We start from the raw sequence: 14,126 nt of genomic DNA on the forward strand, positions 1-14,126 counted from the left end.
GGGATCATGACCTGAGCCGAAGGCAGACGCTTAACGACTGAGCCACCCAGGCGTCCCCGGATACAGTATTATTAACTAAAGTTCTTCGTTTTAGCCTAATGTCCTTTCCAGTGGCAGGCTCCCATCCAGGATGCCACACTACATTTAGTTGTCAAGTCTCCGTAGGCACCGCCGGGCTGTGAAGGTTTCTCAGATTTCCCTGGGTTTCAATGACCTTGACAGTTTGGAGGAGGACTGCTCGGGGATACCGTAGGATGCCACGTTACTGGAATTTGCCTGATGCTTTACTCGTGCTCAGGCAGGGGTTGTGCGCTGGGGAGGAAGGTCCCGGAGGTAAAGTGCCGTTTTTATCACATCATATCAAAGGTGCATTAGGACAGTTGGTGTTGACCTTGTCACCTGGCTTGAAATTCTAACTTGTAAGAATTCTTTTTGTCTTACTGAGGCTCACCTTCAGCCAGCCGTCCGTGTTGTAGGTGTTTTATTTCTTTGGTCTGTTCTTGAACTGGTTTGAGCAAAAGCCCCTTGGACAGCATAGCTGGCCCGACATCACATGCAAACCCAGATTTGCCTCTGATTCGGGAGGCTGGCCACGCGGCTCGAAGAGCTTCCGTGCGGGGCTGAGGCTCAGACAGTTCGTGGCTGCCACGAGGGGGTCTCCGTCTGAACAGGCTCTGGAAGGAGCCAGCGTCTGGCTCCACTGGGGGCCTGGACCATCGCACCTTGGGAAGCCCGCCCTCAGCGTGTTCTTTTTTCCTTGATAGGTCAGCAGATCAAGCGGGTGAAGCCGAAGCGCACCACATCCTTCTTCAGCCGGCAGCTGTCCACGGCCCAGGGGAGCTACACCGTGGTGCAGCCCACCGACAGCCTGGAGCAGGGCTGAGGGCAGCGGCGCGGGGCATGGCCGCGGGTCCTGGCCCAGCAGTCTTCTCCCAGACGGGCAGGACCAGGCTGCGGCTCTGGGGTTGGGCGGGAGGGCTACCTCGACACGGAAGAAGTGGCTTCTGCCTGTGACGGCACACGGGCCGCACACAGGCTGGTGGGGGACTCGCGCAGGGTCCTCCTTGCAGCCTGCCTGTCCTTCCCCTGGACTCAGCCCCACTGCTGTCTCAGGACCATCGGAGGAGGCTCTGGCCGCCCCCTCCCAGCCAGGGACTTGCCCTTGTGCCCCTCTCAAGATGGACAGTGTCCCCTGCTCTGAAATCCTCGGTGTCAGTGCTGCCGGCAGGGGACCGATGAATACGGTTTGGGACCCGTAGGTCCAGTGTGTCCTTGGTCATTTCCCCGGACTTTGGTGACCACATCCCTGCCTTCCTTCTGCCGCGTTCCACCCCCACTGCCAGTCTGGGCATGGCCCTGTGGGGCCAGAAGGAGGCCTTCCAGCAGGGACAGAGAGGGTGAAGCCTCCCACTCATACCCTCTCTGGCTGGACGGAACTGGAGGGAGCCAGGTGGGGCCCGGCTCGGGGAGCACTCTGTGCCCCTCACTCAGGCCTCGTGGTCAGGACACATTCTGACCGGAAGGAAAGTGCCTTTTTGCCAGCCTTTGGGGACAACACTGTGCCTGGAGGTGGCTGTCCTATGGACCAATGTGCCCACCAGACCCATACTCCACACCTGGGGAGGCTCCCAAACCACCCTGGTCTGCAGGTTTTCATTTTGCTCTTTTTTCATCTGCTTCGGTTCCACAAAGCCTGGGAGCTCTGAGGTAACTTGAGGAGGACGCCCCCACCAACCTCGGAGCTGCTGGCTCTCCCTGAAGATGGCACCGTGGTGTCCATCCACCTGACCCTGGGGGTGGCCCATGCGCGGGGGACGTCCCATGCCAGCTGGTCTCCTCTTTCCAGGGACATTGTAGGGAGGCCAGATCTGGCGCTGGGCGTAGCCTTTCCCCCTGCTTCACCCTCCTGGCTTCTCCCAGAGGAGCCAGCCTAGAGGAGGTAGAGGACGGCCTTCCCAGCCCCTCTGCGCCTCCGTGGTGGGTCCATGGCCCTCACGGCGCTTCCTGAGACTTTCTGCAGGGAAGAGGCCGGCCGGCTCAGCGCTGGGCTCTGCTTTGTCCTCCCTTCCCTGTGGAGTGCCTTGGCAGAGGAAATGCAAATTGGCCTCCAGGGTCAGAGCCTGCTCCCTCCTCTTCCTTTTGGTGACTTTGGAGTGCTCCAGATGTTCTGAGCTGGGCTTGCCTCCAGCAGTAGAGACTCTGTTGTTTGTTAAAATAAATTGGGGTCCCCAGGCTTTTGGAACATCCCAGCCAGGGGCCATCTTGTCTACCCTCCTGGAGTCACCGGAGCGGCTGCCCAGCCAGCCTGGCACCCAGCCCTCTGGTTCTCTCCTCCCACTCACTGTTTTGACCCAGGTGAATGTTTATTTGCTAGGCTGGTGGGTTGGGGGTGGGCCTGCTGGCGTGGACACACATCACTTGTTCTTACTCTTCAGTCTCTCCGCTGTTCTCTGAGCATCCCTTGTGTGCCGTGACCTTTTCTGCCTGCCCTTTGGGACAAAGCAGTATTTTACCAAGTGCCCTTTGAATACTCTCATTCTTTTGTATCATGTGACTTCTTAATAATAAAATCAATTTCCAACAAACTTTGGGTGGTTTACGTTACGAAATAACGAGAGTGTGTTAATTATACCCCAGGAGTCAATTACAGGCTGCTTGTTTGCTTTGTATCAGATACCCATCAAGGTATGCAGCTCTCGGCGCTGCTGAGCTGAATTTGATGGAGGGCCCAGAGTGACGTTTCCCAGTCTCGGTGGTTGGTCAGGGACTCCCAGGGTAAGGAGGTCCAGGAGGGGTTTGGGGGTTCATGGTGGGAACCAAGCGGGGAGGTCTGCAGGGAGGCAGGGGAACAAGGAGCTGACAGGGAGCAGGCTGGAGCCTTTGTCCCTGTCCCATGAGTGTATGCCATGCCGCCATGGCCTGTTAGACCCCCTGCTTCCCCGTTCCTCCTCACACCTAGGGGAGGGGGCCCCGGGCACAGTCCGGACTCCAGCACCTTAGCCAAGAGGCCAGAGAACCCAGGAGGTCTGGGTGATTCTCGCCCACGCGGAGGGCTCCTCATGCCCTGGGCCTGGCCAGGAGGCAGCTCGTTTGCCACGGATCCTGTTGTGGGGCCACGGGCTTTGGCCCTGAAGGGTGAGCACACCATTTGGGGTTTGGAGTTCACACTGTGAACGATTTGGGAGCTAGGAGGAGCAAGCCATGTGTCTCTGTGGCAGTGAGGACTGGGACCAGCGCCTCTCCCCTAGTCATGCCTTCTGTGGGGTCTTCCAGCTGGCAAGGTCAGCACGATGCCACCACTGGGGGCACTTACATGAGCCTCCACTTCTTGACCTTTAAGATTGGACTGAGAATAGTACCCTTCTCGTAGGGTTGTTGCAGTGCTTGAGGGTCTGGCGGTGACTAGGCACTTGGTAGGTCTTAGCTATTTTCACCATCATCTAAAAGCCCTGTGTCTGGAAGCTGGCAGGGATGACGGGACCCCCTGAGAGGCCAGAGCCTGGCGATGGCACGGGCACCCCCACTCTGGTGGGTAAGGAGTGCCAACAGCCTGGAGCCCCTTCCTCGTACCCAGGCCCCATCAGCCCTAAAAGATGGGCCCAGCCTTAATGGCTTAAAACCATACACATTCATTGCCTCACAGTTCTGTAGGTCAGAAGTCCGAAATGAGTCTCACTGCACAAGGGTCAAGGTGTTGGCAGGGCCTCATTCCTTCTGGACGCTCCTTTCCCTCTGCAGCTTCTAGAGGCCGCCTGCACTCCTTGGCTGGTGGCCCTTCCTCCATCTTTGCCTCCAGCCAGTGCAGGTGAGTGACATCCTCACATCTCTCTCTTTTCTGCTCTCCTCTTCCAAGCCAGTGTGGATAATCGGGGGCCATCTCCCTGTTAAAGCCGGCTGACTGGCACCTTCCATTCCTCTTTGCCACACACCCTAACATTCACAGGCTCTGGGGATCGGGACGCAGACATCTTGGAGGGATCTTACTCTGCCCACCATGCCACCCCTCCCGCCACAGCCCTGCTCCACTTTGGGCTCCAGGTCGGCCCCTTTGCCTCCTCTGCCCAGGCCTCATCCCACTCCCTGCCCTGGAAGCCAGGGGAGCCACCTGTCCTGTCCATGGGCAGGCTCCAGCTGACTGGGGGCCCCCTTCTAGGACCACCACCCGGTCTCCACCGCCAGTTCTCCAGGTGGTTCATGGGCCTAAGTGCAGAGTGTGCCCCCTCAGCCATACACATACACACTGTTTCAGTCACCAGCGGCTGTCCCTCACAGAAGGGCCTTTGTGCTCTCTCTGTGGCCACCCAGCATGGCAAAGGAGGGTACACTGCCCCCACCCTTCACTGTGTGTCATCCTCCACCCCCCCACCGGCTGACTCTGACAAACCACCCCTTGTGATCTGCACGGGGACCAGCAGATAGACGGGGAGACCTGGGGGCTGGGGCAGGCCTCTCAGTTGTCTGAGGCCTTGGAGCCTGTGACCCCAACCCCAGGCACCCTTGAGATGACCAAAGAAGGGTCCGGGGAGGGAAGCCAACCGAGAACCAGCCCCCCGAGGGGAGGCAAGGTGGCTGCCCCAAGGTCCCCTGGGAGTCAGCTTCCTGGTCTGTGAGGCCCTCTGCCCTCTCTTCTTCATGTGGGCAGCATGCAGGGGGGTGGGGGTGGGGTCCCCCTGCCTCCCCCATGAGCACCCTGGGGTCGGGCGCTGAGGTGTAATCAGCCCAAATCCCTGCTCCGAGGGGGCGCTCAGCAACATCTGACTGGATGGTGAGGGCGGCACATACAGTGCAGACCCTCAGCCATGGCCGCCGCCCCCCCCCCCCCCCGCCCCCCATGCAGCGTGCCCGGAGGCTACCGCCTGGACCGAAGGAAGGTCAAGCTTCAGGGCCCTCCCCTCTGCAAGAGCTCCTCCCGAGGCTCTGGGATGGCCTATCAGCGTGTTCAATGGTTTGGGGTTTTTTTTGTTGTTTTTGTTTTTGTTTTTGTTTTTTTAATTTATTTGACAGAGAGAAAGACAGCCAGAGAGGGAACACAAGCAGGGGGAGTGGGAGAAGGAGAAGCAGGCTTCCCGCCGAGCAGGGAGCCCGATGCGGGGCTCGATCCCAGGACCCCAGGATCATGACCTGAGCCGAAGGCAGACTTTTTTTTTTTTTAAGATTTTATTTATTTATTTGACAGAGAGAGAGACAGCGAGAGAGGGAACACAAGCAGGGGGAGTGGGAGAGGGAGAAGCAGGCTTCCCGCCGAGCAGGGAGCCCGATGCGGGGCTCGATCCCAGGACCCTGGGATCATGACCTGAGCCGAAGGCAGACGCTTAATGACTGAGCCACCCAGGCGCCCCTCAATGGTTTTGTAAAATACGCAAAAGAAGGATTTAGATTATTTTTCCGGAAAGAGAGCCCCTAGAACTATTTAAGCTTCAGTCCACACAAAGCCTAGCTTGGTCTCTGCCCACCAGACATACTGGCTCCCCTTGTTTTTAGAACCTACCCTGCAGTCTCCCCACCTGGGGGCCTTTGTTCAGCACTCCTTAACCCCCTCCCCACCTTGGCTTCCCCACACACCCCCAGCCCACATTCCCTTCACCCTAGCTCCCCACACGGGACAGGCGTCCCTGTCCTTGGGATCAGACCTTTCTCCCCTGGAGGCCAAGACCCTATTCAATGTCTGACTCCTCCTCCCAGCTGTGCAGCCTTAGGCAAATTTTCTCACCCTTCTGGGCCTCCACTGCCTCATCTCTAAAATGGGGATGGTAAAGGGGCGCCTGGGTGGCTCAGTTGGTTAAGCGACTGCCTTCGGCTCAGGTCATGATCCTGGAGTCCCTGGATCGAGTCCCGCATTGGGCTCCCTGCTTGGCAGGGAGCCTGCTTCTCCCTCTGACCCTCCCCCCTCTCATGTGCTCTCTCTCTCTCATTCTCTCTGTCTCAAATAAATAAATAAAATCTTTAAAAAAAATAAAAAATAATAAAATAAAATAAAATAAAATGGGGATGGTAGCAATACCTACTCGTCCAGCTCCTGGGAGAGATAGGAGGCCTGTGTAATGATTTCTTCCCACGCCTAAGGGCAGATCACGGTGTTTTGCACACATCCGCAAATGAGAGGCGGGCCCCTGTTCGCAGAGGCAGGAGAGGTGGTCAGTGAGATCAGGATCCCCCACCGTCGTGAGGCCGGAAGTCACCTCTGTGAGCCCCGGTTCCTTCATGTGCGAAGTGAGGATGATCAGCCCTGCTTTAGGAGGTTGTGGGTGACGCTGCGGAACAGCCCGTGTGGCTGCGTCTCCGTGTGACTGTGTCAGGTTCGCTCACTCACTCACCCCTGAAGACCACGTTCCAGAAGGCATTTTCATGCATATCTGTTCCACCTGCAGGAGGTTCCTGGGGCTCTCATGACAAAGTACCACGAGCTGGGGGGGCTTAAAACAATTGAAATGGGGCGCCTGGGTGGCTCAGTTGGTTAAGCGACTGCCTTCGGCTCAGGTCATGATCCTGGAGTCCCGGGATCGAGTCCCGCATCGGGCTCCCTGCTCGGCGGGGGGTCTGCTTCTCCCTCTGACCCTCCCCCCTCTCATGCTCTCTCTATCTCATTCTCTCTCTCTCAAATAAATAAATAAAATCTTAAAAAAAAAAAAAAAAAACAATTGAAATGTATCTCACGGTTCTGGAGGCCAGAAGTCCCAAATGAGCTGTCGGGCAAGCCATGCTCCCTGGGAAAGCTACAGAGGAACCCCTCCTTGCCCCTTCCGGGCTTCTGGCGCTTTTCTGCAGTCGTTGGCGTTCCTTGGCTCTACATCCAGTCTCTGCCTTTGTCGTCACCTGGCTTCTCCCTGTGTGTATCTGTCTTCTTCTTCTAAGGACACCGGTCTCACGGGGGATTATGGGTCCCGCCCTGTGTCACTTCATCTTAACTAATTACATCTACAATGACCCTATTTCCAACTAAGGTCACATGCTGAGGTCCCAAGGATTGGGACTTGAACATATCTTTTTGCAGGGGACACAATTCAACCCCTAATACCACCCTAATGGCGTATTGTCTTGGTCCTCTTTGGGGCTTTTTAGTGCACCAAACGTTGCTATTTTAAAATACCAGCTGCCCTTGGCTTGCATAGTGGCTTACCTCCACCAGCCTGGCTCACACAGCCTGGCCCAGCCAGCACCTGGCTCCAGAGGCCCCTGACCAGGAGAGGTCCGGGGGGGTCAGTGCAGTGGTCCGGGGTCTTCAGGGCCCCCTGACCCCTTAACGCTTCAGAACTTGAACAGCAGAAGTCATGGGAACAATCAACACAGGCAAGCCCTTCTGAGGCCGGGGCATTTCTGGAGCATTCTCTACCACTTACAGCATCGGGGACCTTTCGGCAGGCCTCCCCCATCCCAGCTTCTCAGCTAGTCCGGCAGATCCAGCCACAGAAGGGGGCCCTGGTGCTTCATGCTGTGGCCAGCGGTGCGCAGTACACCGAGATACCCACAGGAAGCCAGAAACCCCACTGGGTTCAGAATACAGCAGGGCGGGCGCCTGGGTGGCTCAGTTGGTTAAGCGACTGCCTTCAGCTCAGGTCATGGTCCCGGAGTCCTGGGATCGAGTCCCACATCGGGCTCCCGGCTCAGCAGGGAGCCTGCTTCTCCCTCTGACCCTCTCCCCTCTCATGCTGTTTCTCTCTCTCTCTCTCTCAAATAAATAAATAAATAAAATCTGTAAAAAAAAAAAAAAAAAAAAAGAATACAGCAGGGCAACCCGGGAAGCTGTCATGCTCAGTCCAAGAAGCCAAAGGCTCAGGGCACAGAGGCTGGGAAGGAGAGGTCTGGAGGGACCGTGTCAGGGGCCCCTGACACGTGTCAGCAAGCAGTTCTAGATGCCCCTGCACCAGGAACTGAGAGTATCGGTGACTGAGCTGTCCAAAGGGTGTCAGCTCAAAGTCCAGCTGGCTTTGCAGGGGACACCGGGGGTGGGAAATGACACAAGCCACTTTGGACATGCACATTATCCCAGGCAGATGAGCCAGCCACACCCAAACTCCAGGAGACAAAGGGAACAGACAACAGATGGGGAGAGTCGGTGATCAAGGAAGGCTTCCTAGAGGAGAGGTCCTGACAGCTTCGGTATAACAGAGACAAAAGGAGCACTGTGAGGGGGCATGGGGGTTTGGGTGGGGGGCAGGGGAGTCCCACAAAGCCTGGCTGGGACCTCGTGCCTGACAGACACTGACAGCCCTGAGCCAAGGGAAGTGGGAGACTTCGGGGCAGATTCTCACTGCTCCTCCTTCTCCCAGGCAAGGAGGACATTTTAGAGCCGCCTGACACTTTCTCCGTGTCCAAATCAGAAAAGGCAGGCAGATTACCCCGATGTCACCAAGAAACAGGGTGGCAGGGTAAGCCCTGGGTCAAGACTTCAGTTTTAAACAGCAAGTCGGGCCCCCAGGGTTGGCTGCCTTTTTTTTTTTTTTTTTTTTTTTTGCCCCAACCAGGTTGACAATTTGGCAAGGGGAGTAGTATGCGGAACTGGGGAGAGTCGGCCAAGGTCACTGCTTGCAGGTCCAGCTAAGGCCAGAAGGGGGCAGCTGAGCCCGCCCTTTCCTCCTCCAGCTCCGTCGCAGAGGCAGTGAGCCGGCATTTCCTGCCCAGACCAGTGTAATCTGGAGGGGGCGGGGGTGCTTCAGTCTGGTGCTGCATATGTCTCTCCTTTCAGGGCAGGGGCCCTGACTCCCGACGGCCACCACCTTCCTACAGCCCATGATAGGGGGTCCTGGACCTCCAAGGGCACCAATTGGTGAAGGGACCCCTTTTTCCAAAGATCAGGATCCATTCCTGCAAACAGATTCTGCTTTGGAATTTTTGTTTTTCTGCGAAATGAAAATCGAGTCAAAATATTTAAAACTAGGGCTATTTGGAGAAATCTAGGAGGTGGGGTGGGCACACCCCGGGTTGGTCATCTCCCTCCTGCTCCACCCTGTGCCCACAGGAGCTGATTGTCCCAGGCCCCAGCCCAACAGGGACAGAGACAGAGAGTTCCAGACAGGCCCCCCTCTTCCCAGCTGTCTCTCAGCACCTGCCTCCCCCACCCAGACTGAGCCGGCCAGCTATTTTAAACTACTTGTCATAAACACAATTTGCAAGAGGGAGGTTAATAATAGTCCCCACTCTTCCTCTGGACTTCTGTGTCCCCTGCCTATCTGACCTTGGCATTTGGTGGAGGGAGTGGTGGTAGTCGCTGGTACTCGAGGCCAGTGAAAGCACAGGCCTCCTTCACAGTGTCAAGGTCAGCAGCTTCCGGCGGCCAGAGGCACCGCTCAGGGTTCCTGCTGTACGTGCGGATGCCCTGGGTCCATGCACAGCTTGCTCCCAGATGCCACTCAGGGGGTTGGGGGGTTGGGGGCACAGCAGGGGTCCGAGCAGAAAAGGTTCCTTCAGAGGTTCAGGGACAGTTTAAACGATCAGTGCTCCGGTGGAGTGACGGTCGGGACAAGACAGGACTCGGGCCTGAGGACAGGGTCTCCAGCAGCAGGACCCTAGTGCAAGGGGGAGGCTTGGCCGTGGGGGCTGCAGGCAGCCTGGAGAAGGAAGAGGGTTTCTGTGCAAATCTGGTGGGATGTCAGCGTCCTCCAGCTCTCTGCCCAGACGAACTGTCGCCAGGATTCCTGGTGGGTGGGGCTTGGGGAGAGACTGGCAATGGGTGAAGGCCTGGGAAGGTGGGACTTGCTCAGTCAGCAGCAGGGAGGCTGAGGAAGTCTGGGGGCCACTGGTAGGACACTGCAGGGGCTGAAGGATTCAAGGCTTGTGGGACCGGGTCCCTAGTGCCACAGGACTTCCCTCTGCTGGGGGCTGGGACGTGACGGCACACGCGCTCCGGGGAAGGGGGCAGGTGGGTCTGGGGCGCGCTTAGGGACAGCGGCTGTGGGACATAGGGAGGCGACCATGAGCCGGGGAAGAGTTGGCAGAAGGGCAGGGCGAGCTCTAGGCAGAAGGTCAGCTTGGGCAAGACGCAGGAGTATCAGGTGTACGTGGCAGGGAGTCCAGGAGCTCCAGATGCCGGGACTGACACCATCCAAGTTGTTTCCCGGAGGCGTGGCCAAGGTGCAAAGTCTGGCTCTGGGAGCTGGGGGGCCTCAGGAAAGGGCTTCAGGGACTGAGAGCCCAAAGGCCCCGTCCCCTGACAAGAGACAAAAGTCAAATATGTAAGGACCCCTCTCCTACCTTAGGATCCCCTCCCTGCTCCGCCTCCCTCTGGCTGCCTGCCTTGTGGTGCACACGGGCTAAGAAAATTTGAGCATGAAATGTAGGGAGGTAGGTCCATCTCCTCCTCTGCCTTATAAACCAGGCTCTAGGGTGTCTGTACCCCAACACCCTCTCCCTCAAATGCCTTCTGCCGGCTCCAGCAGAGACACGTTCCCCTAGTTTCCTCAGCTGGCCCCAGGCATTCAGGGTGAGCTGCTGGGCCCCTTTGTCCTTGTCTCCTGACCTGGGCATCCAGGCTGGACAGGCCCCGCTGTCCCTAAGCGTGCCCCAGACCCACCTGCCCCCTTCCCCTGAGCACCCCCAAATCTGGGCCTGTCATTGAGTTTGTGGGGCTGCTGCTGACCTGGGCACCCATTTCCTTCCTTCAGTCTGCCAATATCACAAATATTTGTCGAGAGCCTCATAGTGGACAGAGCGACCTTTACAAAACATCGACTGCTTTTGTCAACACATTTACTGAGGCCCACCGCGTGCCAGGGACTGCGGGTTTGGGGATCCAGCGGAGGGCAGAACAAACAGAAACCCGCCCCCCTCAAGAAGCTCAAGTCCCAGGGCGGGCACAGGACCCACTGCGAAGGTGACCTCTGGGCAGAGGCCTGAAGCGGCGGAGGGACGGCCGGGCCAGATGGCCCCTGTGCGAAGGGACTTCAGACATAATGATATTGGTCAGAATTATGAAGTGGATCCGAGAAAAGAATGTGTGGGACAGGTTAAGAGTGGGCCCAAGGGGACGCCTGGGTGGCTCACTCAGTTAAGGTTAAGCGTCTGCCTTTGGCTCAGGTCATGATCCCAGGATGGAGTCCCGAGTCCCGAGTCAGGCTCCCAGCTCAGCGCGGAGCCTGCTTCTCCCTCCACCTGCCACTCCCCCTGCTCGTACTCACTCTCTCTGTCAAATAAATAAAATCGTTAAAAAAAAAAAGTTTCTCTCTCTCCCTCTCCCCCTCCCCCCTGCTCGTGTGCTCTAAATAAATAAAATCTTTAAAAAAAAAAAAAAAGAGCGGGCCCAGGGCCACCCTGTGAGATGGGGGCTGGGTGTCTGAGCCGAGCTTAGCCAAGCTACCCCCCGGGGGCAGCAGAGGCTGGTGGGAGCTGGGCAGGGGCAGGTTGTGGGCCCTACATGGGCTGCTGTGAGGCAAGGCCAGGCAGGGCAGGAAGGGCTCCCAGCCAGCACAAGTTGACTGTGCAGCTTCCTCTCCCAGGCTCTGAGGCAAGGGGCCTCATGGCTCAGAGGGAAAAGGCCCAGCCGAGAGGGGCTCCTGTGCATGGACAGCCAGGGTGACCCGGGCGGCCACAGCTCTGAAACTGGACCTGTGGGAACGGGAGCAGGGTTCTGGCACATTCTCTAGTTGCCCTGCCCTTGGTGCGAACCTGAAATACTACCGGTTTCTCGCCCTTCTTCTCTCCCCTTTTCAGGGGCTCCTGAAGGAAATCTCCTGGGTGCTTTCCTAGGCTGGTGTGTGTTTGGAAACAGAAGTCAGAGCTGGTTTCAGAACAAGATGGGGAGGCGGCCATGGCTGTGAGAAAGGCCTTGGAATCCAGGCCCTGACTCTGAAAAATCCAGATGCTGCCCAACGGGCCCTTTCCTGTCCTTCTTTCCCCTCCAACCCTGAGCTCCTAAGTGGGCTGCCCAGGAAGCAGAAGGCTTCAGCCACCCACTCCGGTCGGGTGGACCCATCACCGGCCCCGCCCAGGAATCCAAGTTCCTGTTTATGGACGCTTCCTGGAACAGCTTGTTTTGATCCAAAGAAATCTGCTGACGCACTGCCCGCTCTCTTCCTCCCCCAGGGTGGAGGTATTTTTAGCCTTATTTGCAGAAAAAGAGGCAGAACCGGGCGCCACATTTGTCCACCTTACTGTGAGACTATCTTGTCCCGTCCCCCGTCCACCCCCAAGGCAGGACAGGGATGTCCCTGTGTGGTTTTCTACCATTAAAAAACAAAAATCAACTGAGTAAACTTAAAGACCCAACTGGCCATATTCAATGATTCATGAATTGGGTAACGTTCCAACTGATAAACAGAAAGAGGCTCCAGGGAGCTCTACAAAATAGAAGGGTTTCATAGACAGAAATAGGGCATGGCAAGAAGGATATTAGCAAAAGAGACATTGTTTCAAGCAAGGTCACCTTCCTTTAGGAGGAAGAGCAAGGGGCCTTATAATGTGAGCCTACCTCACTATAGCTGATTAGGAAATTCCAAACTAATCAGTCTGAAGCTGCAGTTGAGTTAGGTATTAAATCTTGGTGGGGCTTCATCGGGCTCCCTGCTCGGCAGGGAGTCTGCTTCTCCCTCTGACCCTCCTCCCTCTCATGCTCTCTGTCTCTCATTCTCTCTCTCTCAAATAAATAAATAAAATCTTAAAAAAAAAAAAAATCTTGGTGGGGCTTAGCACAAATGACTCCATTTTAGACATGTTGTTTCTTTTTAACACCATTCTCCTCTCATCTCTCCTCAAGTACATCCCTTTCCCAAAGAAAACCAGCTATGTGGGACTGGAGGCCAAGAGAGCCTCTAAACAAGGACCCTCTGAAACTGCCATTTTGTCCTTGAAAATGGAGTGGGTAGGGACGCCTGGGTGGCTCAGTCATTAAGCATCTATTCGGCTCAAGTCATGGTCCCAGGGTCCTGGGATCGAGCCCCATGTCGGGCTCCCTGCTCCGAGAGAAGCCTGCTTCTCCCTCTCCCACTCCCCTTGCTTGTGTTCCCTCTCTCACTGTGTCCCTCTCTGTCAAATAAATAAATAAAATCTTAAAAAAAAAAAAAGGAAGAAAGAAAGAAAGAAAGAAAAGAAAAGAAAAGAGGAGTGGGTGGCCAGGGCAGCTCCAGACACAAGGGCACAGAGGGCTTTAGTTCCTTTTGTGATGGAGAATCCCAAGCTTTGTAAAATCCTAATGTTTTCTGTTGCTATTCCACCTACTCCTACTTTTTTGAAAAACAAAATCTAAGGAAGTTTGTTTCTGGGACTTAGGAATTTTATGTTTGAATGAGGGTGATTTTTAGACCAGAGGTAGAGAAAAGCAAGCTTAAGACTTCAAGTTGGGCCCAGGAAGCAGACACACAGCAGTGACGTCTATCTCTCAGGCGCCCTGTAGATAAATTAAAGGGCTGACCCCACCACCTGGTACTGTGACACAGCAGGAAAGGAATTTGCTTAGTATTATACACACCTCACAGTTTTCTAGAACATTCTGATAAATAAGTCCCTCTTCCCACACTGTTCTTTCAGGCCAAGTCTCTCCAATCGACCCCTGGAAACGTTGCCATGACTAGACTGAGGGGGCAGGTCTTGATGAAGGGTGAGCTGTCAGAATCTTTCCCAGGAGAAAGAGCTCAGCTAAGCAGCGGCTGGTAAACAAGCCTGGGCCTGCCTCAAACTCAGTCTTCAGTGCTGAGGGTCACATGAGACTCATCAGTTTTGCAAGAACCACAGGAAGGGGGAGCCCAGCCCCACCTACAGATGCCATCTCACTGAGGTTGGGGAAGAATTCTTTCCCAGTTTCCTCCCAGTTGCCAAGGGAGCCTATTGTCAGGGAAGGTTTTGTTTGGGTTGTGGGTGGTTACCCTGGGAGGAGACTTTCTGGCAGGGAGTTGGTCTAAGAAGCTCTTCTCACTTCTGGCTAATCTGACCACAGTCCTTCTTCCATCCTATGCTTCCCAGGGCCGGGGCTGAACGGAGGCCACATGGGGGTCTCAAGCTGTGGTTCCACCTCACCCTGGTGAGGAGATGCCAACTGCCCTTTGCAAAAGCCTCATCCAAGCGCTCAGGCCTGGCCTGGCCTAGGTGGAGGGGCTGAGAATCGAAGGGGTTTGCTTTTGCCTCTGCTTTAGAAGCCCCAGGTTGGGGGTGCCTGGGTGGCTCAGCTGGTTAAGCATCTGACTCTTGGTTTCTGCTTGGGT

The 14,126-nt window shown here is 56.1% G+C and overlaps 1 protein-coding gene across 4 annotated transcripts in view; it reads left to right on the forward strand.

Annotated features, from left to right (window-relative positions):
* FRMD8 (FERM domain containing 8) overlaps nt 1–2,585 on the forward strand; it is a 21,549-nt gene extending 18,964 nt beyond the window's left edge. For all 4 annotated transcript variants that reach the window (XM_035013214.1, XM_035013216.1, XM_035013215.1 and 1 more), the window contains exon 11: nt 765–2,585. In XM_035013214.1, coding sequence (XP_034869105.1) covers nt 765–883 — 119 coding nt within the window. In that variant the 3' untranslated portion in view covers nt 884–2,585. The remainder of the gene's footprint in view (nt 1–764) is intronic.
* The last annotated feature ends 11,541 nt before the right edge of the window (nt 2,586–14,126 follow it).

This window comes from Mirounga leonina, unplaced genomic scaffold (assembly GCF_011800145.1).
Source record: "Mirounga leonina isolate KUSES-001 unplaced genomic scaffold, KU_Mleo_1.0 Mir_166, whole genome shotgun sequence".
NCBI lineage: Eukaryota > Metazoa > Chordata > Mammalia > Carnivora > Phocidae > Mirounga > Mirounga leonina.